The sequence below is a fragment of the Amblyraja radiata genome, chromosome 1 (genome assembly GCF_010909765.2).
Source record: "Amblyraja radiata isolate CabotCenter1 chromosome 1, sAmbRad1.1.pri, whole genome shotgun sequence".
NCBI lineage: Eukaryota > Metazoa > Chordata > Chondrichthyes > Rajiformes > Rajidae > Amblyraja > Amblyraja radiata.
Window position 1 is genome coordinate 100,366,033 of NC_045956.1, and position 26,913 is coordinate 100,392,945.

General features: G+C 41.1%; 1 protein-coding gene across 3 annotated transcripts in view; it reads left to right on the forward strand.

Annotated features, from left to right (window-relative positions):
* Positions 1-26,913, forward strand: part of wdr19 (WD repeat domain 19) — an 80,427-nt gene that overhangs the window by 45,171 nt on the left and 8,343 nt on the right. For 2 of the 3 annotated variants that reach the window (XM_033027100.1, XM_033027108.1), the window contains exons 20-32: positions 1,100-1,209; positions 2,266-2,323; positions 4,949-5,095; positions 6,727-6,809; positions 7,845-7,928; positions 9,705-9,851; positions 10,496-10,620; positions 13,192-13,301; positions 15,427-15,495; positions 16,593-16,670; positions 20,151-20,247; positions 21,988-22,112; positions 22,790-22,871. In XM_033027100.1, the coding sequence (XP_032882991.1) occupies positions 1,100-1,209; positions 2,266-2,323; positions 4,949-5,095; positions 6,727-6,809; positions 7,845-7,928; positions 9,705-9,851; positions 10,496-10,620; positions 13,192-13,301; positions 15,427-15,495; positions 16,593-16,670; positions 20,151-20,247; positions 21,988-22,112; positions 22,790-22,871 (1,315 nt within the window). The remainder of the gene's footprint in view (positions 1-1,099; positions 1,210-2,265; positions 2,324-4,948; positions 5,096-6,726; positions 6,810-7,844; positions 7,929-9,704; positions 9,852-10,495; positions 10,621-13,191; positions 13,302-15,426; positions 15,496-16,592; positions 16,671-20,150; positions 20,248-21,987; positions 22,113-22,789; positions 22,872-26,913) is intronic. The other variant, XR_004413083.1, reaches the window with a different exon arrangement.

A 26,913-nucleotide genomic window follows, 5' to 3' on the forward strand; every position in this document is an offset into this window, starting at 1 on the left:
GTTTAAGAATATACAAAATATTAAAAATGTAAAAATATCCAGTATTGACTGGTCATCATCTAACAATAAATGGCAAGAAGACAATGATAGAAGTGCTCCCTAATGTTACGAGAGTGGTGCCGTTGAGTATGGCTGCCCCGCCTGCAGCTGTTCGTCCTTTCATCCTTTTTTTTATTTTTAGTCCATCTAAAAGTTTTGTTTTGGAGGTCTTTTAGCCTTTTTATGTGGGGGATGGGGAGGAAGGGGAAACTTTTTCTTAGTCACTACCTGGTCGAAGATGCGTCTTTCCTCCAAGCCGCATCTTCGCCCCCTCCTCGCGGCCTACTATCTGGATTGGTGCGGCCTTTCCTGCCGGAGACCGGCCAGAGCTTCAGCAGCGGCACAGCACTGAAGTACCATCACGGAGCGGGCGATGCCCTACTGGGGTCGCCGTGTGGACACCCGATTTTAACACAGTGGAGCTGTGGTCTGTGGAGCTTCCAACCGCGGGCGGCGCTGACCTTTATATCACAGAGTCCTGGAATCCCTTTGCCGAGGGCAGCCAGTGTTGAATCTCCGCCCAGCTCGGCCTGAAGGCTTGGAAAGCCGCAGTCTCCGGTAGGAAGTGGCCGATTCGGAAACTTCAAGCCGCTGAGAATGTTCTTCCATTCCGACGTCGGAGTTTCGATCATCCCGGCGAGAGTGCCTGAACATCGGGCCGCCGTAGCAGCATGCAACAAATCCTCCCGAATGCTCGTTCATATGTCTGAACATTTGTAAAAAGAAGAGGATATGTATCTGTATATAAATATGATACTGCCTTATTTCACTACATGAAAGACCAGAGTTTTTAGTAAGAACTTTCTTCACAGGAAACTATTCCTATCATCATGGAATAATGTCACAATGACAAGTGGTGGATCTTTTAAGCCTGTACTGATGTTTTTAAAAGCATGATACATATAAAATTGTGAAGTAGCTTTATTTAGTATAATATTTATTGTAATCGAAAGCACTCTGTGAATATCAGCCCATTCCAAAATACTTATTGTTATTTTTGAATCATGGTGCAGATATTTTTACATTGTACTTCTTGAGTGACACACTTTTCACTGCACAGATGCGGAGGGACTTGCAACATTGGGACAGTGCTTTGCAGTTAGCAAAACGATTGGCGCCGGAGCAAATTCCATTTATCTCCAAAGAATATGCAATTCAGCTGGAATTCACGTAAGTATAACATTGCACGAAGGGTCAGTGGTCCTTTTACAGTAAAAACTATAATTTATTGGTTCCTATTTAATGTCTTGCTGGTATACAGTTTGTCATTGTACATCAAATGCTTTTTTCCCATTAACTAGAATTTGCAGATTGTTTTCAATAAAAGTTATAATTTTTCTGCAAGGTAGTTCATCTCTGGTCATCATGTGCTATGTATTAGCAGAAACAGAGTGAGCTACTGACTGGGGACAAATTACTTGCATGAAGTAACCACTTTTCTACATCTGTTTTTTTTTTGCATGTAAATGCAACTGTGTTTTCTTACAATTCGAATATTAAAATTTTCAATGCACATAAAAGTCATTGTCAGTGTGGGTGTTGAAAAAAGTGTAAAAATTATCTCATTTTACCTACAAGTACATGTTATATATGAATAAAATCATAATGTGTCACAAATAGACTACTTATGATTTTAGGTTAATAGTCATAGAATGATACAGTGTGGAACTAGGCCCCTTGGCCCAACTTGCGCACACCGGCCAACCTGTCCCAGCTACACTAGTCCGACCTGCCCGCCCGCGTTGGGTCCATATCCCTCCAAATCTGTCCTATCCATGGACCTGTCTAACCTTTTCAAAATGTTGGATTAGTCCCTGCCTCAACTGGCAGCTTGTTCCATACACCCACCACCCTTTGAGTTACCCCACAGATTCCTCTGAAATCTATTATCCTTCACCTTAAACCTAGGTCCTCTGGTCATCAATTCACCTATTCTACTTCAGTCTACCCGATCTATACCTCTCATGTTTTTATATAGCTCAATAAGATCACGCCTCATTCTCTTGTGCTCCAAGGAATGGAGTCCCAGCCTACTCAACCTCTCCCTATAGCTAAGAACCCTCTAGCCCTGGCAACATCCTTGTACATCTTCTCTGTACCTTTTCCAGCTTGACAACATCTTTCCTATAACGGTGCGCAGAACTGAACACAATAGTCTCAATGAACAGCATACTCTAAATGTTAAAATTGTGCTTTTTGTCACATTGACAAATCTGTGTTTTTCAGGGGTGACTATGTGAATGCACTGGCACATTATGAGAAAGGCATGACTGGAGATAATAAGGCAAGATATTATCAATTAATTCCCTACTTAACAGTAAACGCAAGAGCATTATGTTATTGTGTAAATGGACTTTAACCATCTAGTATTATTTTCCTTCTACAATATGCAAATCAACAGAACAAATTTAACAAAGTCCCACATACATGACTGGTGCATATAGTTGTGACATTAGAAATAAATGAGTTAATGACAACATGGATTAATGATATGGCTCAAGGTCAAAATGCAGAGAGTTATGGCAAATGGTTGTCACAGGGAAGCAGAGGGACCGAGGTTTATAGATGCATAAATCTTTGAAAGTGGAAGGAAATGTCAAGAAAGCTGTTAGTAAAGAATTTGTTATCCTGACTTTCATAAGCAAAGTACATAAACAGAAAAATCAATTTGAAAGTTTATAAAAAGCTGGTTAGGCCCTACCTGGATTATTGCATTCAACTCTGGTCATATTACGTTTAAAAGGGCATGAAGGTCGTCAAGAGAGTGCTGAAGAGATTTACTGGAATGGTACCAGGGAGGAGAGATTTCAGCCGTCAGTTTAACATGGAGAAGCAGGGACTGTTCACCTTGGAGCAAAGAAAATTGAGGAGATTTATGACTGGTTTGAATAAGATAAAATGGGGATACTTGCCATTAGCAAATGGTTCAAGGACCAGGAAACACAGATTTAAAGTTTTAGGCCTGATATACAGGAGAAAGTGTGGAAGTCTTTATTCTGAAGCTGGAGTAACTCAGCTGGAGAGGCAGCATCTCTGGGGAGAAGGAATGGGTGATGTTTCGGGCCGAGACACTTCTTCAATGATATAGAAATGTAGAGGAAACTGTCAGTTATGGGTTTCAAAAGGGAATTGAAGAGGAATTTGAAGAAAAATTATTTGCATGTCTGTGGGAAAAGAACAAGCAAATGGGAATGAATGGAACACTGTACTGGAAATCTGCCAGGGCTTGGCACGCTGAATGGCTTCCTTTGGAGCTCCATCAATTCCACAATTCTAAATGCTAAATAATCCCAGTCAATTTTGAATTGATAATCATATTAAATTCAAAGAATATCAGTGTACTAATCATACATGTTGGTACTGAAAAATTGAATTTGATATTAGGCTTACATTGACAGCTGGATTTCCCCATCAATACCAGGGACTAACTACACTGTCCAACAAGTGCTTTTAAAGGGACTGAAAGGACAGCGTAAATACAAGTCAATTTATTCTGGCTATCTTAATCTGTTTTCATTGTACAAAAATCCAGTAAATATTTTAGTGCTTTCTTATATTTTGCTCTATTTACACTGACATAATGTTAACCAAAAAAAAAACATGATTAGTGAAAATAAAACAAATTTGATTTCTTGATTAAGCAACTTGCCACTTTTCATTTAGTTTGCATATTTAAGTTTTGCCTCTTCCACATTTTCTTTCTCTTGTCGAAATGCGTAGTAGGTGTTGATTGTCCCTTGAAGGTGATCATTATTGAATGTGCAGTCAAAATCAACCCGTAGCTAAAGGGAATAAACTGCAGAGCATTTGAATGTTCTTGGGAATTAAGTAGGCAAGTGGCAAATGATATTCAGTCCAGGAGCATGAAAGGTTGGGGCAAATTAAAGGAGAGCCAATTAATTTGAAAGCAGACAACCGACATGTAAAAAAATTAGAGACTCCCGATCAACAATAAATTAAAGGTATCCAGCAATGCTCGGGTGAATAATAAGAGCTTTATATTGGGCCAAATACTGTATCGTCACAGTGCATGTATTGCATCAATTGAAGAAATACAGTAAATATCAATCAGAGTAATAAGGGAAACGAGATTATAGGTTCAACGGACAATGCGTAAGTAGACAATGACTGACAGGAAAAGGCAAGATTGAGTAGAGATGAGACGTTTGTTCTTTGGATTCTAAAAACCTGAATGATGTAGAGCATGACAAACTGTTTAACTATGTTCAAAATTATAGAATCATAGGATGTAGAAGAATTATTTTATCTTGTCTGGAATGGTAGAACCAGAGATGGTGAAAGGGAAATCATTTCAAAACTAAGCCAGAGGTGGAATACTTCAGTAAACGATTAGTCAATGTATAGAAAAAAACTCACGGGAAAGGTGGTTAAAAATGGTAGTGTAAATTAATTCAAATAGTAATCTTAATATAACCTGTTTTATTTGTAACAGTCAACCTGGGATTCGTCCTATTCTTTTTCTCACAGAATTCCATGTTGTGGAATAATTGATATGAATAATTGCTCTGGTGTCACTCCCACATTCCAAAGACGCGCTGGTTTGTAGGTTAATTGGCTTCTGTAAATTTTTCTTAGTGTGTAGGATAGAACTAATGTAAGGGTGATTATGGTCGACGCAGACTTGGTGGGCAGAAAAGCCTGTTTCCACAATGTGTCTCTTTGAAATTAATTGTAAATGTATTGATTGCACCCGTATTTCTAAAAATACTTGCTTCCTCTTTGCAATCCTGCCGCCTTGTCACTGTCTGTGATGTTTTCTGCCCGTTCTCCCAAACTCAAATGGTGGTTATCATTCTGCCCATCAACACATTTCTTCTTCATTGTATGCCTATCTAACAGACCTTCTCCATGCTAATTATTATTTGCTGGTTTCTTCTTTTCTGCATAGTACCTCGACCATGACGAAAATTGTTCAGCTGGAATTGCAAGAATGTCAATACGCATGGGTGATATTCGACGTGGAGTCAACCAGGCCATCAGACACAACAGCAGAGTTTTGAAAAAAGACTGTGGTGCTCTTCTAGAGAGCATGAAGGTATGAAAAGATCTATTGATAAGTCAGTTCTTGGATAACTACAAACATTAGCAAAATTGTCATTACACTCAAGTAGCTCAAAAGGACATTTGGTATTCTTGATGATATGGTTTCGTTTATTGGCGTCCAGAGAAAACAATCCAAATCTATCCAAACTCTCCCTGTAGCTGATAGCCTCTAATCCAGGGCCGCATTCTGGTAAACTTCCTTTGCACCCCCTCCAAAGACTCCACATCCTTCCTGTAATGGGACGACCAGAACTGCACATAATATTCCAAATGCGGCCTAACCAATGTCCTATAGAGCAGCATCATGACTTCCTGACTGTTGTATTCAATGCCCTATGCAATGAAAGCAGGCATATCACATGCCTTGTTTACCACCCTATCTACTTGTGTTGCCACCTTTAGTGAGCTATGATTCCAAGATCCCTCTGCACGTCAATGCTGTTAAGGGACTTGCCATTAATTGTATTCTGTAGAAACAAAGAGCTATGGATGCTGGTTTATACCAAAGTGTTGGAGTAACTCAGTGGGTCAGGCAGCATCTCTGGAGGAAAAGGATGGGTGATGTTTCAGGTCAGGAACCTTGTTCAGACCATGTTGTGCAGAGGGATCTTGGAATCCAAGTTCATAGCTCATATGATATGCCTATCTTCACTGCGAAGGGCATTGAATACAAATGTCAGGAAGTGGCGATGCAGCTTTTATATATATATCTTTTATATATATCACAAACAACTGAGGTCAAAGCACAGCTCCCTACTGAACACCACTGGTCACAAACCTCCAGCCAGAATGACTCCCTGCCACTCCTAACCTCTTGTATTGGTGAGCCAAATCTGAATCCAAGCTACCAAATCACCATGCATCCAATGAATCTTAATCTTCTGGATCAGGCTACCATCAGAGACCTTATTGAATCTTATACATGGTGGTCCATGTAGACAATACCCACTGTCCTACCTTTATCAATCGCATATGCCACCTCTTCCAAAATCTCAATTGTCAGAAAGACATGCCCTGCCCCATGCAAAGCCAAGCTAATTGTCCCTAATCTATCCATTCTCTTACTAATGTGAGTAAATTCTATCCCGAAGAATCTTCAACAATAGCTTCCCTATTACGATAGATCACATAATCCAAGCAATGTTCCCTCTAATTTTTAGTAGTTCGTGTGCGCAGAAATCTTGTATTGTGCAATTTTTTATGCTGTTACAAATGCATGTGCGCACTGAATTCTTGTGCAAATATATGACCTCATGAGCTTTAGGTGTAGCAGTTTTTACTATTTAGTTAAGCCATTCAACTTTAAACCAGCTTGCAGTTCTTTTGAGCTTCACCCCCTTTGCATCCTTTGAATTTGACATGGTAAATCAAAATTTCTTTCAATAAAAACTCAATAAGCCAGCTACAGAATTTGAAATGGATCTCCGTAAACTGTACAATAAAGTCAATATGATTCCCTGGATTATCCCAATTTCTGTAACAGGAAATTCCTGTCCTTGTGCACTATCGTTCCCTGTTAATAATGCAGATCTAAATGAAATTGTAATGCAGATTGAATAGAAATCCAGAACCATCACTCTATAAGTGTTTTTCACAATATAACATTATTTCGCTTTCTCGCAGCAATTCTCCGAGGCTGCGCAACTATATGAAAAAGGACAGTATTATGAGAAGGCTGCATCTGTTTACATCCGTTGTAAAAATTGGTAAGAAAATTATCACAGATATATTACAGTTCACTTTAAAATAAGTGATGAATTACTAACTCAAACATGTCTTATACTGTAAAGGGGAAAATAAGCAGAAACGGAAATGCAAGGCAAATTCAGCCAGTCTAACAGCATCTGTGGAAATGGAAACCAGTTAATATTTTGGGTCAATTACCTTTTTTTATTCCATTTATGAAATTTTTATTCCATTTCATAACAGCAAAGAAGAATGCAAGCTAACTAGTATGATAATAGCACATACTCTACCTATGCTGGACTGAGGAGATATAGTCTCCTCAATAGATAGCAATCTCCTGGCAAGAAGGGAGAAGTCCCGAAGTTGCTGCTATACATTCCGTGGTTCTTGACTAAAAAAACAATAATTGTAGAATTTTATCACCCACGTTGTTGGGGATCTTTAACTTGATTAGTTCATGTATAGGGAGAACCAGAGGGAAAAGAAGTGAGCTATTATTTATTCAGTGGATTAGTGATCTTAACAGTGCAAAATCTTTTCCCAAAATGTTTGTTCCCAGTGACTTTACCTCCTATTGCTCAAAATAGCCCAACTGCAGCGATGATACCGATGGATGCTTGACAAATTTTGTAAAATACATGTTGTAAAGAAAATGGCCTATAAATTGTTCCATAAGCCAGAAATGAACACTGAGCCATTGTTTTTTAAAATTATTTTATAAAGTTAGAGAAGGAACTTGATTAGTAGATAACAAGTACAAATTGAGGGGGCGGTATGGTATGAACGGTTAGAGTTTTAGTTAAGAAGGAAATCGGTACTATTCGGAAGGATGGTGGACACAATCAGCTGCAGGATGGTGTACTCTAGCAAATGAGCCAAGTCCAGTTGTCAGTTCCTGAAATAGACTGAGGTAAAAATACAATAGATTGTTTAAAAATATATTATCTTATTTCAAAATTGACTTGTGTAACTTTGGTCTTGCATGTTTCTTCGAAGAAAACATTTACGATATTTACGGTACAGATATTTTGATTTTTTTTTTTTTTTTTACACAGGGCAAAGGTTGGTGAGCTTCTGCCTCATGTATCATCTCCTAAGATACATCTACAGTATGCAAAAGCTAAAGAAGCTGATGGCAGGTACTGTCATGAACAACTGAAATATAATTGCAGTAGGTAAAAGATATCTAGGAACACATATAGACCTGCAAGTCCTTCAAGGCTGTTCAAGCTTCAGTCATATCAAAATTAATCTTTATCTCAGTTTGTCAGCCTTTGGTTCATATTTCTTGATACCCTTGCCTAAAGTAATATTATATTAATGAATTTAACATTTCAGTTAACTCAGCATCTGCATCCTGTTCAAGAAATACAGTCCATATTTTAACTGTTCTTACAATGTAACTTGAGTGGCTTGTTCTCATAGAAAACATTGGTTACTGTCATATGGGATGGCAGAATATTGGAGGTGGGGAGACAATTTTGTTCATTTAACATCGGATCCCTCCATTAGTTTTAACATCTTGCTTGGCATGGACACCGTGGGTTGTGCAGCCTCCTTCTGTAGCGTAAACCTCTGATTTGAGATCACCTCTCTGCCTCCTGAGTTCAACGAAATATGGGTCAAGTTTCTGGAATTTATCTTCATAATCTAATTGCCTGTTAAACTTCCTAATGAGCAATTTACTTGACTCTTCATGGAGTATGCAATTTTAATCTAACATATTGGACATAATGATGTTATATTGCAGGTTCCACATTCCCAAATTATATTGCTGGTTATCAGTTACATTTTAATGTGAGCAGTGAATCAAATGGAAGTCTGTTGATATCCAGGTTGTTCCTTTATTTCATGAATCAAGTTAGAAATACCATTTAAATATTTACATTGTACCTAATTACACTGCATAATGTCTGAAGAGGCTGGTTAGGAGTTGCGCTATTAACCTGTAATCAAAAGGTGGGCTGGTTGTTAAAACGTTTAAGGAACTGTGCACCTCCATTTCAACAAGATTTCTATGTAATTCTTTGGCCATGTAATTTAGTTTAGTTTAGTTATACAACATGGAAACAGGCCCTTGGGCCCACCGAGTGCACGCTAACCTTTGCTCATTGTGCAGTGGCGCAGCGGTAGAGTTGCTGCCTTACAGCGCTTGTAGCGCCGGAGACCCGAGTTTGATCCCGAATACGGATGCTATCTCTACGGAGTTTGGAAGTTCTCCCTGTGAGCACGTGGGTTTTCTCCGAGATCTTCGGTTTCCTCCCACACACCAAAGACGTACAGGTTTGTAGGTTAATTGGCTTGGGTTTGTATACTTGGTAGAAGTTTAATTAGTCTCTAGTGTGTGAAGGCTTGTGTTAATGTGCGGGGATCGCTGGTTGGTGCGGACTCGGTGGGCTAAAGGGCCTGTATCCGCGCTGTATCTCTAAATTAAACTAAACTAAACCTGTGCACTACTTCTATGTTATACCACTTTCGCATCCTGCACACTAGGAGCGATTTACAGAAGCAAATTAACCTACAAACCTGTATGTCTTTGGAATGCGGGAGGAAACCAGAGCTCATGGAAAAACCCACGGTCATAGGGAGAACATGCTAGCTCCACACAGACAGCACCCATGGTCAGGATTGAACCCCGATCTGTGACGCCGTGAGGCAGCAGCTATACCACAGCGCCACTATGCCGCCCTATGTATGTCATGTGTCCCCAGCTGCAACAAAGTCTTTGGGTTAACGGAGAGAACAACAGAATCCATACACTGGCAGGGCCATTTGTGAGTGAGGAGGAACAAAAGTGCCCTTACCTCCTCCCCTTTGGTGTTTGGTGTTAAATACTTTCATATCCAGTCTTCATTGCTGAAACCGTTGTCTTCCTTGGTAATTCATAATTGAGCTGCATTCTTGTACACTTTTAGATATAAAGAAGCTGCAACAGCTTATGAAAATGCCAAAGATTGGGACAACGTAATTCGAATTCATTTGGATCATCTCAGTAATCCAGAAGAAGCTGTTCGTATCATCCGAGAAACCCAGTCAATTGATGGAGCCAAAATGGTAGCCAGGTACACAATCTGTTTTATTCAACTAAAATTATTTACTTATGTACAAATCTAGGATAATTGTGCCCCAATAGATTTCGGAAATGAAACAGTTTAGTCAGACACATTACACTAGTTACTACTTACAACAATCATACAAGAGTCTTACAAGAATCACTATACATCTTGGTAGGAACAATATGGTCTTTGAGGACACAGACTAGAGCTTTATTGCAAAGCTTTCCCAGCATCTTGATTAATTAATGGGATATAAATGTATTATCAGTTGCTATCCTGTTTTACCAGTTAGATTACCAGGTAGGAGGTTAGACTGTCCACCTCCTCGGTTAGTCATACTGTAAATGATCCCACAACATTGCACATGGTTTCCTGCTTTCTATGTTAAAATTCTTCTTTGCACCGACATATGCGAGATTGATTAACATCAGAATTAATTGATAAATTAATTAGTGGGAGGAGGAACCTGTGAATGCAAAAGATACTAATTAATCTTCTTTAGGATTTCAATTGTTGACCAGTTGCTATAATCAACACTTAATAATAACACTAGAACTTTCAGCCGACATTAAGAAAAACTTAAGCTTCCTTAGGTTAAAAATTGGGTTGTACTTGAGTTAGTGTTATAACAAAGGAGGATTTTTGTTTAGGTTTTTCCTGCATCTCGGTGACTATGGCTCTGCCATTCAATTCCTGGTGATGTCTAAGTGTAATGATGAAGCCTTCCGACTCGCACAGCAGCACAATCAAATGGAAATTTATGCAGACATCATTGGTAAGCCTACATGAGGGAGAGAAGGAACAGACAAAGCACAAAGTTGGCACACTTATTTGTAGCAGCTTACAGTAAGAGTTTCAGCAAAACATTGTTTCTTCAATAATGTTAAACCCAGTGGCCATATTGAATAAGAGTTGTCTAGAACAAAGAAATGTATGGAAACAAAGAAGAATTACAGCACAAAATGAGGTTATATGGCTCTTGAGCCCATGCAATTTCTTTGAGGCAGCAATGCAGTTAGTCCCACTCCATACACTTTCAATTTAGCCTTGAAGTATTTTTGTTTCTTTCTGTATTCTGTGTTCTGTGTTGATTCAATTATTTTGAAAGCATTGATTGCCTCTCAGAGTGATGTAAGTAGATTCAATGCATTGCATGTGATAATCACCCCATTTAAAAATGTTTTTTTTCCCAATGGCTTTGGTAAGGTTCCACATAGGAGATTAGTGGGCAAAATTAGGGCACATGGTATTATTGGGGGTAGAGTGCTGACATGGATAGAAAATTGGTTGGCAGACAGAACACAAAGAGTAGGGATTAACGGGTCCCTTTCAGAATGGCAGGCAGTGACTAGTGGGGTACCGCAAGGCTCGGTGCTGGGACCGCAGCTATTTACAATATACATCAATGATTTGGAGGAAGGGATTCAAAGTAACATTAGCAAAATTGCAGATGACACAAAGCTGGGTGGCAGTGTGAACTGTGAGGAGGATGCTATGAGAATGCAGGGTGACTTGGACAGGTTGGGTAAGTGGGCAGATGCATGGCAGATGAAGTTTAATTTGGATAGTTTTGGTCCCTAATTTGAGGAAGGACATTCTTGCTGTTGAGGGAGTGCATCATAGGTTTACAAGGTTAATTCCCGGGATGGCGGGACTGTCATATGCTGAAAGAATGGAGCAGCTGGGCTTGTACACTCTGGAGTTTAGAAGGATGCGAGGGGACCTCATTGATCTCATAAGATTGTTAAGGGTTTGGACACGCTAGAGGCAGGAGACGTGTTCCCGATGTTGGCGGGAGTCCAGAACCAGGGGCCACAATTTAAGAATAAGGAGGAAGCCATTTAGAACGGAGACGAGGAAACACTTTTTCTCACAGAGAGTGGTGAGTCTGTGGAATTCTCTGCCTCAGAGGGTGGTGGAGGCAGGTTCTCTGGATGCTTTCAAGAGAGAGCTAGATAGGGCTCTTAAAAATAGCAGTCAGGGGATATGGGGAGAAGGCAGGAATGGGGTACTGATTGGGGATGATCAGCCATGGTCACATTGAATGGCGGTGCTGGCTCGAAGGGCCGAATGGCCTACTCCTGCACCCATTGTCTATTGGTTTTTGTCAATCATCATAAATCTGTCATTTGGCGCTCCACTCATTTATAGACAGGTATAATTTTTCTTTATCTACTCTTGTCTAACTCTCTTATTTCAAATACAACCAATACGTCTGTGCTCTTTTGCAATATCAATTCCAACTTCTTGAGCCTTTCTTGGATTAGGCTGTCGCCAGGGTGTCGCCTGTATTGTCATGAGTGGTCTCCTCAGTCGTCCAAAGACGTCCAAAGACTCGTAGCGTCTTTCTGGTCGCCGCTGGATTTTCAACATGTTCAAAAATTCGGCGACAGTGGGTTGACGCCAATGAGCGTAGCTTGACTTCACCTGATGTAGCTGCTGTCGTAGGTTGTTGCCGGTGCTGACTTCGGTGAAATCCATTGGCGACTACCTACATCAACCTACGTCAACCGGCAACAGGTACCAGTGACTGAATTGTCTTCAGTTGTCGCCGAGAAGGTCATAACTTTTCGCAGGTGGACGCAAGTTGACATCGGCTGTCATAGGTTGTCGCCTGTGTGGTCGTGGGTAGAAGTCCTAATGGGTTGTCGTAGGTTGCCGTCGACTAGGTGGTAGGTTGTTGTAGCTTGTCGTAGACATTGTCGTGGGCGGGTCCAGTCATCGTTTTTTAGGCGACCTGCTATGACTATGACAGTCGCCGGCAGTCGCCTAAAACTCGCCTAAGTGGGACAGGCCCTTTATTAAAATTTTATTTCAAACCAACTGATGGCTGCAGATCAGAGGGCACAAATCAATGCTAATTGGTCTAAGGGAAAGATTAATAACACAAGTGTAGCAAAGTAATACTTCAAACTGTAGCGAATAGATTCTCTCTTTCCTTTGATCATTTTTTATTTTCTTCATCTCTAGGTTTTCTCCCAACTGTTTTACCTTCATGAAATAGTTATTGTATCGATGGCTAGCAGTTGAGACCAGGATTCCTTGCCAATTTTCTCCTGAAGGGTGAATTCTTACTGCAGGGATTCTGACTCTGGTGTTTGTGCCTCTACACTCACTAATCTAGGCTAAAGATAATCTTATTTAGGCCTTTGAAGATTGCTCCATAGGCTAATCTGATCCGATCCACATTGTGAACATTCATGCATCATTGTAGACAAATACATAGTTTTTTAAAATATTTGTACTTTAATGAATATATATTTTTTAAGTTAAAAGCATCAAGGGATGGCAGGTAGCTTCGTTTGTTTAGATTCCAGTGCACAAAATTGCATCTCCTTTTCTGCAGGTTCTGGTGCCAGTAATGAGGACTATCAGAGTATTGCATTGTACTTTGAAGGAGAAAAAAAACATTTCCTTGCTGGAAAATTCTTCATGCTTTGTGGCCAGTATACCCGAGTAAGTACATAAAGATTTATTTTATGTTGTCATTCTAGACCAGAATGGTTGAAATGGCTACAGTTGTAGGCAAGAGATGTTACAATTGAGTTTTCAATCCATTTCAGAGAGGTTGACTCAGTTTTTAGACAAAAAGATGATGCTATACAAATTTTCGTGCATGTGAAAGAACCACAGTCGGGATGTGTAACGAAAGGTTAAATGTATTAAGCAGTATGATTAATAAGTTTGCTGAGATACGAACGTTAGTGGTGGTGTTGTAGATAGTGAGGGAGGTTGGCTATGGCTATAGCAGAATACATATCAAAGGTATTTTATTAGTCACATTCACATACACCCAGGTGTAGTGAAGTGAAATGCTTTTTGCCATTTTGCAGCACACAAAAAAAAGAATACAGACATAACACCAATAAGAGTCTTAAACAAAGAACATCCCCCCACAATGGCTCCCACCATGAGGGAAGGCACAAAGTCCAGTCCCCAACCCCAGTTCACCCATAGTCGGGCCCATTGAGGCCTCCACAGTTGCCTCTACGGAGGCCCGATGTTCCAGGCCGTTCTCGCCGGGTGATGTTGCTCCGGCGTCGGGAGAGTCCTCCCAGCGGCCTGGGAATCCTGGAACGGCCGCTTCCGCACTGGAGGCCGCGGCTTCCGAAGCCAACAAGGCCGCGCCGGTTGGAGCTCCACAACTGGCGATCTCATCTAGAGATCCCAGGCTCCCGGTGTAAAGTTCGGCGCCGCCGCCCGCAGCTGGCCGCTCCGCAGTCCCGCAGCTCCGCGATGTTTATCCCGGCGGTCTTCAGCTCACCGGAGCTCCAGCGCGGCGACCCGGGCAAGGCATCGCCCGCTCCGCGATAGCGCTCCACGCTGTGCCGCCGCCGAAGCCGAGGTTCTGGGCGGTCCCCGACAGGAAACACCGCTCCAGGCCCGCTGGTAGGCCACGAGGACGGGTCGAAGCTGCAGCCCGGAGAAAAGCTGCCTCTCCGACCAGGTAGGGACCCTGAAAGGTAGTTTCCCCCTTCCCCACCCCCCACATAAAGTCTAGACCTCCAAACAAAACACTAACTAACTAAAAATTAAAAATAAAAGATGAAGAGACAGACAGCTGCTGGCTGGGCAGCCGTGCACAGGACAGCGCCCTCTCAGACGGGCATATCGGATGGAAAGTAGGGCAGGATGCCAGCAGGTGGAACTTAATCCCAACAAATGAGAGATTATGCATTTTGAGAAGTCAAGTAGGAGCAGGACATAAACTGTAAATGGTGGGGCATTGAATAATGTTGATGAACAAAGAGAAGTGGAGGTTCAAGTTATCTGAAAATGGAAAAACAGTAGATAGGGTGGTGAAGAAGACATATGGCTTGCCATTCGTATTGGGCATCGAATATAAAAAATAGGGATGTTGCATTGCGACTTCACAAAGAAACATTGAGACTACGCTTAGAATATCGTGTGCAGCTCTGGTTGCCACACGAAAGAAAGATGTGGTTGTGCTGGTGATAGTGCAGTAGGGTTTCACTGGGATATTGCCTGGATTGGAGGACTTTAATTATGGGATGAGATTGAATAGGCTGGGTTTGTTTTCCCTGGATCAAAGGAAGCCGAGGGATGTCTTGATTTAGGTATATGAAATTATAAGTGGCATACACAGCCTGCTATCGCCCTTTAGCCCTGAAAAACGCTACGATTAGAAAAATAGTCTAAAACGCTGAATTGGGATTCATTCTAAGCTAACTCAAAATTAATAGAAATAAAAATCCTTACATAGCACTGTATGATGACATATTATACCACTGTTGAATAGTACAAGAAACATACTGATCAATTAGTCATGCTTCAATTGTATATTTAACCTGAATGTCCAATTCATTGTGAAAGCTTGAGCGTTAATGTATTAATTTGTAAATGGGAGTGATGTTTCACTCATTTGAATTCATGAAGCAGTAGATGATGCTACACAGAAGACTGAAACAAATTATGAGTAAACACTTCGGAGAATTCTATACCTAAAACTAATTTTAGTACCTGAAAGATGTCATATAAATACAAGTGTTTGGTTTTGCCTCAAATATTTAAAGCATTAATTGAAACATCTGACTCTATTCTGTTAAATTTTGTACAATAGGCATTGAAGCACTTCTTGAAATGTCCAGTGTGTGAAGATGGCCAAGCCATTGAGATGGCTATCGAAGCAGTAAGAACCATTATTTGTCAATTGTAGAAAAGATTATTCATTTGCATTGTTAAGGAACACAGCAATTTTTAATTTAATTATAAAGTTAATTTCATCATAGAAGGGAAAAGATAAATAGATTCTTGTATTAACATTAACTAGCAATTACTGGATTAATACTGTTTTTAGGTAACCAGAAACAAGGTTATCCATGCCTTCATTTAACTTATGTAGGAAGGAACTGCAGATGATTTAACTTTCGTTTAACTTACCAGAATAAAAAACTCGATCCTTAATAAACATATCTTGAACCAACTTGAGTACTGATGATACACGTCTTCACCTTTGCTTTCTCCACCAATACGATTTCTCTATACTTCCCTGGACACCTCACATCTCAAGTTCCTCCGTTGCGGACGAGAACATAACCTACAATTATTAAGACTTCTTGAAAAGTTGCATTTCCTAGTAATTAATTGCCTTTTCCCAATCTTAAGAAATTTGATTTGCTACATCAGTACTTTGACAAACTCATTCCACAGTATGGAAAATATAGATGTCTATCCTTATTGAATTTGCTGCTCCCTGTTTGAAGTGGGCAGACAATCCATCTGTTCCCATCAAATATAAATGTTGTCACATATCAGCAAGTATTTAGTTTCTGAATGATAAATGTAACTAAGTCTAACGTTTCCGACTATGCAAAAAGTAACTCTTCAATATTATACTTAGGCATGTCCAATTGTTTGCCAGGCAATATGTACCAAACCAGACATTGGAGAATGAGCAAATATTCTATTGATGTGTTCTCTACTCCTTAAGTAGTCAGCAATTTTTTCATGAGAATGATATTTCATTCTGCAGTAATTTTATTCGTGTTTCTTACTACTATAAACAAACGGAAATGTGTACAAAGCTGAAACTTTTCCAAGAATAAAATAAAATATTTCTGCTTATTGTATAGAAGTTTTATTATTAATTCTCTCTGCATCTAAAAGGACCATATGGTGGTAACTTGTTGAGAGTTTACGTGTGTTTCTGAGTTATGTAGAGTACTTTTGTAATAATGAAGAGGTCAATGGAATGCTTTTAATCAAAGTTTGTTTGGTGTTTCCAAGGTTGGACAAGCCAAGGATGAAGTTCTAACCAATCAGCTGATAGATTACCTGATGGGTGAAGGAGATGGAATGCCCAAGGTAATTAGTTTGATCCGCTATTATATATGCTATTTATTTTGTTTGCATGCTACATTTTGCATATTTAATATAATATTCAAAATTGAAAAAATTATCTCGTCTCATATGACACTACTTCCATATAGTACCTACTAAGTTGTTACAACGCTAATTTATTTTTAATTTCAATAGGCGATTTAATTGGACAGCTATTAATTTTATTATTTCCAATGCATGTGTTTCAGATACCAATCATTTTCTAGGGAAAAGAATTGTGGTCAATAAGATCAATTATTTTTTTATTATGTTTGTAATTCACTAAAGATATGGTGATTCTGGTTCAGCTTTCTGATCAAGACAGAAAGTCAGAATCTGGATTCTTGTTGGAATTGTTTTTATTAAAATTCAAAAATAAATTGTGTATTTGATCCACCAATTTTAGATGTGACTAGACCAAGGGCAGACCCGTTGGATCTGTTCCCCCAACATGTGGTTGCGGGGGAGAGGGGAGGCTGGGGGTGGGGGGGGGTGGCATGCTGCGTCACACACACTAACTACCCCCTCCCCCGCACACACGCTAACTACCCCCCTTGATATATTAATATTATTAAGTTGCTCCTTTTACCCCATAACCGTCCTATCCATTGACGCATAGCCCCCAACTCGCAGGCGCGTCTAGAGAGGGAGGGGGGGGTGGTAGAGAGTGAGGACAGAGAGAAACATAGAAAATAGGTGCAGGAGTAGGCCATTCGGCCCTTCGAGCCTGCACCGCCATTTGATATGATCATGGCTGATCATCCAACTCAGTATCCCATCCCTGCCCTCTCTCCATACCCCCTGATCCCTTTAGCCACAAGGGCCACATCTAACTCCCTCTTAAATATAGCCAATGAACTGGCCTCAACTACCTTCTGTGGCAGAGAATTCCACAGATTCACCACTCTCTGTGTAAAGAGAATGGGGAGAGACAGAGAAAGGGGCAGAGACAGAAGGGCAAGAGACAGAGGGAGAGGGGGTGGAAAGGAGGAGGAGAGGGAGGGTGGGTGAGGGGGGGAGGGTGGGGGAGGAGGGGTGAGTGAGATGGGAGGAGAGAGAGGGGGCAAGGGAGGGGGAGAGGTGGGGGGAAGGGAGGGGGAGGGAGGGGATGGGGAGGAGGGAAGGGGGTAGGGGTGGAGGGGGGGGGAGGGGGTTTAGGGGAGAGAGGGTGGGGAGGGCAAGGGGGGTGGGGGAGAGGAGTGGGGGGAGAGAGAGAGAGGGGAGAGAGAGAGATGGGGAGAGAGAGAGAGGAGGAGAGAGAGAGAGGAGGAGAGACAGAGAGCGAAATGCAACCGTGCGTCATGCGTTCAGAATGTTCTGGAAATGAAGCGTCCGCGTCTCATGCACGAAAGCTGTCGGCAGCTCTATGGAATTCAGGGGAGGACCCCCCCACACACACACACAGCGGGTCCGATCTAACCTGTCAATGAAGACAGCAAATGGGTTTTTTTTAAACTGTCGGGGGGCAGTTGGGCCAGGTGCAAAGGCATTGTGAGGTCAGCAGCTGGGTAACCTTGATATTTTTTTAAATGTCAGGGAGTGGGATAGATTTCCCACCCCTGTCCCATTGTGATGTGATTGTACATCTGTGAGATGGCACTGTGACTCATGCAGCAGGTTGGTTTTAGTGGGACCATGTGAAGGTTCCAATCTCCCACACCTGTCCCATTGTGATGTCATATATGTAAATGAGATCCATTTTGATTGGACATCTGTGAGGTGGCACTGTGACTAATGCAGCAGTTTGATTAATTTTTTTTTTGATGTTTTGTGAACAATTGTATTCAAAATCTGGGGAAATAGAGAGCCAAATCTAGAGAGGAGTGGATTTCTGAAATCTATGTAAAATTCTCTGTGTTTTTGCATCTGGTTTTTGAGGAAATACATTTCAAAGGCAAAATGACATGCACCCACACACACAGAGTTTTAATAGATACTTGACCAAGTGCAGACCCATTAGGTCTGTTCCCCCAACGTGTGGTTGCGGGGGTGGGGGGGGGCGGCATGCGGCGTCACACACACTAACTACCCTCCCGCACACACGCTTACTACCCCCCTTGATATATTAATATTATTATTTTTCTCCTTTTACCCCATAGCCGCCCTATCCACTGACCAGGCACGTGCCGCCAGGGTAGGCAAGGTAGGCACTGCCTACCCTGACTAAAATTATAACATAGTAATTACTAAATATAAATATTAAAGGCATGAGAGAATTATGCCTATCTAGGAGATCGATCTCTTAGGTAGGCATAATTCTCCGTGCCTTTCAACTGCAGCGCTTGTAACACGGGAAGCTCTGTGCAGCCCACGTGCCCTCCGCACTGCTTGAATCCATTGTGATTGGACGTCTGTGAGGTGGCACTGTGACTCATGCAGCAGTTTGATTTTAAAATATTTTGACGTTTTGTGAACAATTTTATTCAAAATCTGGGGAAATAATTGACGAAATCTAGAGGAGTGGATTTCTGAAATCATAAATTAAATCCCTACCGGAATATGTAAAAATCTCCGCATTTTTGCGTCTGGTTTTCGAGGAAATACGTTTGACATGCAAAATGACGCACACACACACACACAGTTTTAAAAGTATACTAGACCAAGTGCAGACCTGTTGGGTCTGTTCCCGCAACGCGCGGTTGCAAGGGGGGGTGGCATGACGTCATGACGCAACGCAACGCGCTAGGCGTACGCCGTCAAGACGCTGCGTATGACGTCCAGACGCTGCGTACGCCCGTCGAGACGCTGTGTACGCCCTCAATGCGCCTGCGGGCCGACGGGCCGTTAACGCGCGGGATTTTCGGAAAGTGCAAGCCAGCGAGGATGGCGAAAAGCAGCGGGGTGAGCAGGCGATCTTTGGTTTCGGCCAGCGTGACGGAGCTGGGCCGGGGGGAGAGTGGAGGAAGTGAAATCGCTAGCGAAATGGGAAAAATGCCGGCGTTGTTGGAGGAGAGCCGGGCGGCAGCAGCCGTTATGGTCGCTGGCCAGCAGGAGGCGATAAAATGAGTGAGTGGTGGGGGGGGGGGGGGGAAGGATTTTATTAAAAATGTGTGCAGAAAAATGACGAACTTTGATGATGAGTGGATGAGCGAATGTAAGTGAAATGGCTAGCGAAATGGTAAAAATCTCGGCGTTTTTGCGTGTGGTTTTGGCAGAATAACGAATCAAAGGGCAAAAAAATGACAAAGGGCAAAAAAATGACATACACACACACACACACAGTTTTAAAAGTATATAGATAGATAGATATGATATCAGGCTTCAGAGAAAGGGGTGGGGCAAGATGCTGATTTTCCACCAAATGTTCTTGTAGCATTTTCATAGAAATGCAGACAAAAAAAAAATCAAACATCAGAAATGGGTTTTATAAGACTTTTGTATGCAGTTAAAGTGAAATAAAAATGCATTTTAAGCAAATTGCGTCTTTCATCCCATTCACAATCCCTAAAAATTCTCCCAATACAGGATGCAAAATATCTTTTCCGCCTATATATGGCATTAAAGCACTATCGGGAAGCAGCAAGAACAGCCATAATCATTGCTAGAGAAGAACAATGTGCAGGTATGAATATCTAAAAGAAGAATGAAAGGCTTGGATTGAGTGGATGTGGAGAGGATGTTTCCACTAGTGGGAGAGTTTAGGACTAGAGGTCATATCCTCAGAATTAAAGGACATTATTTTAGGAAGGAGATGAGGGTGGAGAATCTGTGGAATTCTTTGCCAAGAATAGAGGCCAAGTCAGTGGATATGGCAGAGATATATAGATTCTTGATTAATACGGGTGTCAGAGGTTATGGGGAGAAAGCAGGAGAATGAGGTTAGCAGGGAGCGAAAGATCAGCCATGATTGAATGGCGGAGTAGACTTGATGGTCTAATTCTGCTCCTATCACATGACATGAACTAGAGAAGAATATGAGGAAGCCTGCTTTTATTTTTAAACTTTTGACAGGAAACCTTATAGGGCCTGTCCCACTTAGGCGACTTTTTAGTCGAGTGCAGGAGACTCTGCGCTCACCACATGATCGCCATATGGTGTCCAAAGGTTCGCTGGTGGTCTCTGGTGAGTCTCCTTCATGGTCCCGAGGAGTTCCCGCATTCTGGGAACTAGTCGGCGGCCTCAGTAGGGTCGCCACAAATTTTCTGCGACCAAACATTGGTCGCCATGGCGAAAATCGATACTTTTGTAATCGTAGGTGCAGTTGTAGTGGGGTCGTCATGTAGTTATAGGCAGTCGAGCAAGTTGTAGGTAATTTTAGTTAATCGCCTTTGCTGACCAGGCATTTTCATTGGCTCATTGGGAGGGAAAAAACGTAAGCATGAGTTTTCAGAACCAAGGAGAACCGACCGGTAATGTTAAATGCACATTAGTGGTACTTTAGTTGCCAAACAATGCATATGCAGATATACATGGTCGGTTGAGGGCGCTGCGAGTCGGCTGCCCTGCCCACAGCGTGTTCGTTATTTTGACTTTTTTTTTTTTTTTAATATGTCCAAGTGTTTGTTTTGGTGTCTCTCGGTATGTCTTGTGGGGGGTGGTAGGGGAGAAATGGGGGAAACCGTTTTTCAGTAATTTCCTCGTTGGAGAGGCGACTTTGTCCATGTCGCTTCTCAGCCTCCCATCTCACAGCCTAACAGCTTGGATTGGAGCGGCCTTTCCCGGTGTTGGGCCCAGAGCTTCAGCAGTGGGCGCAGCATGGACTTTTCCATCGCGGAGTGGGGTGGGCCCTTGTCTGGGGTCGCCAGAAAGGAGTGCTCTGATCGCTGGCCTGGTGACTTTGGCATCATGGGGCTGTGGTCTGCGGAGCTTCTAGCCGTGGGACTTACCATCCGGAGTCTGGGATCCCTTGCCGAGGATCACCGGAGAAGAGCTCTGACCGCCGACCTGTGGCCTATAACATCCTAAAGCCGCTGTCTCCGGTAAGAAAGTGGCCGATTCGGGCACTCCAAGCCGCGGAGTGTGTTCAGCTGTCCCGACGTCGGAGTTTCGATCATCCCGATGAGAGGGCCTGTACATCCGGTCGTCCATAACGGCGACTATGGAGGGTTCATGGCCCGATCGCAGATGAACAAAGGAGGAGGACTGACTGAACTTTGTTGCCTTCCACCACAGTGAAGAATGTTGTGGTGGATGTTTGTGTTAAATTCTATTGTGTTTTGTGAGTTCCTTTTTTTCAATTGTATCGCTGCATGGCAAATTCATTTCATTGTACCTTAGATGGTACTTTGGTGCTGGTGATGAATACATTTGTATTGTATTGTAAAAGATAATTAGATTTACCGCATGATTTCCTTTGCTCCAGGAAACTATAGGAATGCACACGATGTGCTTTTTAGCATGTACACCGAGCTCAAAGCACAGAAGATCAAAATCCCTTCAGAAATGGTAACAAACCTTATGATTCTGCACAGCTACATCCTGGTGAAGGTAGGAAACCAGCCATGGTTTATGTTATAAAAGTATGGATGATTTTATGCCTGATGACCTTGGTATTGCATATTTACTAAATGGTGTTGATTTGAAAATATCCATTTGTCCACATTGCTGTCTCAAATGGCCATTGTTGTGTCTCATGCACTTACACCTGATCTGCGGTGGGTACAAAAGGCATTCAGCAACTGTCCATTGACTTTTTCCTAAAAGGATGTTCCGGATAAGACTAATATTTAATAGTGACCTCTAATTGCCATTGAGAAAGTAGTGGCAATATGCTGCTAATTGTAATTAGTTGCCCCTTCACACTGTAAATAAAACATTCCAGTTTGTTCAGGTAATCAAAGTATCAAAAATGAATGGAAATAAATGGGATGAGTAATAGGTAACTAATCCAACAGCTATTTTGTTATTAATCCTTTGGAATATCTCATGACCTTATGGAATACCTCATAAATTGGGCTGGTGGAAAGGGGGAGAAAAATTGGTGCAGAAACAAATCATCATCTGCACTCTAGTGGACAAAAATTGAAGAGCATAAATACTCATATTATTGAAGCAGGTGTATTAAGAATGTTAAGAAAGGTGGTGGCTTGATTCAAGAACAACTCAAATTAATTGTAGACATGTTTGCAGCGTTATTTTTTACTAACTTGTGATTTTTTTTTAAGACTCATGTGAAGCGTGGGGACCACATGAAAGGAGCAAGGATGCTTATCCGAGTGGCAAACAACATTAGCAAGTTTCCATCTCGTGAGTATTCAGTGTGAATGTTTGTGGTTTTAAAGAGATTGTCAGATTAGGCATAGCTGTACAAAAATACAATCCTACTTCATAGGTACCAACTGTAGTGTAAACTGTATGCATTTTCTGTTAAATACAAATTGGATATGCACTGAATTGGAACTTGCCAGAAACATAGATAACATGGACCAGAAGTTCTGCAGACTCAAACTACTTATTCAGTCTTAACCTCTTTAAACTAAGAATTTAAACATACAATTTACTTTCCGTCTATGGTATGAGAAAATAATCCATGTGCTTTGGCTAGGTGGCCATCTGTATGCCTAGAGGTGAACATAGAACACAGCACAGGAACAAGCCCACAATGTATGTGCCGTACAAGTGAAACTGCTATCCAAAAGCCTCTTAAATGCCACTATCATATCTGCCTCCACCACGCCCCGGGAGCGTTCCCGGCACCCACCGTGAGTGGAAGAAAAAAAACTCACCTTGCACATCTAATTTAAACTGCCCCACCATGCAGTTATGCCCACTAGTCTTTGACATTTCCACCTTGGGGGTAAAGGTTCTAGCTGTCTATCATTTCTATGCTTCTCAGGTCTCCCCTGAACATCCCACACTCCAGTAGAAACGAATCAAGGAGTCACCTGTCACTCCGACCTAATATCCTCTGATCTAGGCCCGAAACGTCGCCTATTTCCTTCGCTCCATAGATGCTGCTGCACCCGCTGAGTTTCCCCAGCAATTGTGTGTACCAGCAGTAAAGTAAACCTATTTTGCACCCCGTATTAAGCCTCCACATCCTTCCTGTAATAAGGGGACCAAAACGGCACACAGTACTGCAAATGCAGCCTAACCAAAGTCCTATAGAATTGCAACATGACTTCCTGATTCTTAATACTCTATACCCTGAACAATGAAGGCAAACATACAATACGCTTTCTATATCACCATCTACTTGTGTTGCCATTTTCGGGAAGCTATGGTTTTGCACCCCAAGGTCCCTGTCCATCAATGGTGTTAACTGTTGCCATTAACTATATATATACTTTCAACCTCTCAAGGTGAAATACCTCGCATTTAGTCAAATTGATCTGTAATTTCTCTGCCCATTTCTGTAGCTGATCTTTCTCTCACTGTACACTTTGACAGCCTTCCTCAGTGTGCTTTCCCACCAATTTAATTTTTTTTTAATAATAATATTTTTTTTAGAAGCATAACATATAACCAAAACACGATTTGCTTACCAATTACATATAAACAAAACTTCTATTTTTGTTTTAATACATTTTTTTTTTGAAAGATAGAGCTATAGAAAGAAAAGAAATAAGAGAAAAAAAGAAAGGAGACTATAAACTAATAGAGAGGGGAAAGAAAAAAAACAGAAAATTACCAATAACACAATTTTGGAGATAGGTCCATAGATTATAGAATGTAGCTGTTCATCCAGTCCTGGATTCAAGTTTCAGTCCAGCTTCCGTGTTGAACCTTTTAGAAAATCAATAAATGGAGACCATATTCTAGCAAATAGTTCTGATTTGTCAATTAAGACAAGTCTAATTTTTTCCAAGTGTAAAGTCTCAGACATTTCCATAATCCACTTTTAATTGTGGGGGTTGTTGGATTTTTCCAAAATTTTAGTATTAATGTTTTCCCAATTTTAATATAATCAAGAACATTTCTTTGATTTATTGTAAGTTTTGTACTTTGTTCTGATATTCCTAATATTATTTGGATCAGGATCCAATTGAATATTAACAACTTCAGAAATAATTTAAAAAATATCCGTCCAAAGATTTTTGATTTTTATGCAGTTTACAAAGGTATGAGAGATTAGCTTCTAAGCATTGACATTTGTCACAGATAGGAGAGATATTTGGAAAAATTCTGTTTAATTTTGTTTTAGAGTAGTGCAATCTATGTAGTACTTTGAATTGTATTAAAGAGTGTCTGGCATTTAATGAGCATTGATGCATATGTTGTAAACGTTCATCCCATATATCTTTCATTATGGGTTGAGCCAATTCATTTTCCCATGCTTGTCTGTGTAATTCTGTCGACGGGACCTCAATATCTAAAAGGATATTATAGATGTGGGATATTAATTTATCTGTATTAGGATGTTTATTCAAACATTCATCAAGGATTTCTGGATCCCTAATTCTATATTGTGTATGTGATTTTACATAATCTCTAAGTTGCAAATATCTAAAAAAATTATTTGGGTGTAGTCCATAATTCTGTTGTAGCTCCTGAAATGAAAGAAAAATACCTTTTCGATAAAGGTGTCCCACCTTTTTAATTCCATGGGTTTTCCATTGTGCAAAACCTTTATCTAACACGGAAGGTTTAAATGAAGGGTTATTTACTAAAGGGAGAAGGAGTGATAAACTATCCAACTTTAAAGTCTTTTTTAATTGTTTCCAAGTTCGTATACCACTATATCGGATTTCCACTATAAGTTTTTTTAATTCAATTTTGTAGGGGTTAAATCGAACCAATTTCAAAAGGTAAACAATCTTCCTTTTCCATCTTTAACCAATCTGGTTGTTGATCCATATCCTCCAACCAGAAGGTCATATTTTTAATATTAACTGCCCATTCTGCAACCCAACCAATTTTGGTGTCATCTGCAAACTTACTAATTAGTTCGTCTATTTCCAAATCATTTATGTATTATCAATCACCTTCTCAAAAGTCTCAACTAAGTTCATAAGACAGGACCTGCCGCAGACAAACCCAGCTGTCCCCAAATAACCCATTATCTTGCATATAGAAGCAATAGCGTTGAAGTCAAATTGGGAGCAAGGCTTATTTTCCATCATTATGCCAGACCTGTGCACACTATCACTCCCTTTCCCTTTTCACATGCCCCATCTCAATCCTTCCCCAATTCACAAAATCACAAAACTCCTGCAAAGCAAATAAGTATTGCTTTATTATTGTAAAGTGTACAAAGTTACAGTGAAAAGCTTTTGTTTGTGTGCAATCCAGTCAAATCAAATCAAATCAAATCATACTCTACAGGAGTCCAATCAAGCAGAACACAAGTACAACTGGTAGTGTAAAGTGAAAAATACTAGAGTGTAGCACAGTGGTACAGTTGATAGAGCTACTGCCTCACAGCACCAGAGACCCGGGTTCAGTCCTGAACTCAGGTGCTGTCTGTTTAGAGTTTGTACTGTGACTGCGTGAGTTTTCTCCGGGTTCCTCCCCCATTCCAAAAACGATTTTGTAGGTTAATTGGCCTTTGTAAATGGCCAAAATGTGTCAGGAGTGAGTGAGATAACAGAACTAATGTGAACAGGTGATCGATAGTCAGCGTGGACTCGTAGGCCAAAGGGCCCGTTTCCATGTTGTATCTCCAAACTAAAATACAGTGTTACTATACTGTAGCGTTACATTTAGAGAAAAAGTCCAACTTTCATAATATTTGGTTTAGGTTAACGTTATGTGTACCGAGGTACAGTGAAAAACTTTTGTTGTGTTTTAACTAGTCAGCGGAAAGGTAATATGAATACAATCGAGCCTGTTACAATGCAGATACATAAGGGAATAACATTTAGTGCAAGGTAAAGCCAATAAAGTCTGATCAAAGATGGTCCAAAGGTCACCAATGAGGTAGATAGTAGTTCAGGACTGCTCTCTGGTTGTGGTAGGATGATATAGTTGCCTGATAACAGCTGAGAAGAAACGGCCCCTGCATCTGGAAGGGAGCGGGGAGAAGAGGGAGTAGCCAGGGTGCGACTCATCCTTGATTATGCTGCTGGCCTTGCTGAGGCAGCATGAGGTACAAATGCAGTCAATGGAAGGGAGGTTAGTTTGTGTGATGATCTGGGCTACGTCCACAATTTGCTGCAGTTTCTTGCAGTCTTGGATGGAGCAGTTCCCAAACTAAGCTGTGATGCATCCCGATAAAATGTTTTATATGGTGCATCTGTAGAAGTTGGTGAGAGTTGTTTGGGACATGCCGAACTTCCTAGGCCTTTAAGAAGTAAGTTGGAAGAATGGGACGACACCCTGGTTTATGGGAGGACCATTCAGTAGTCTG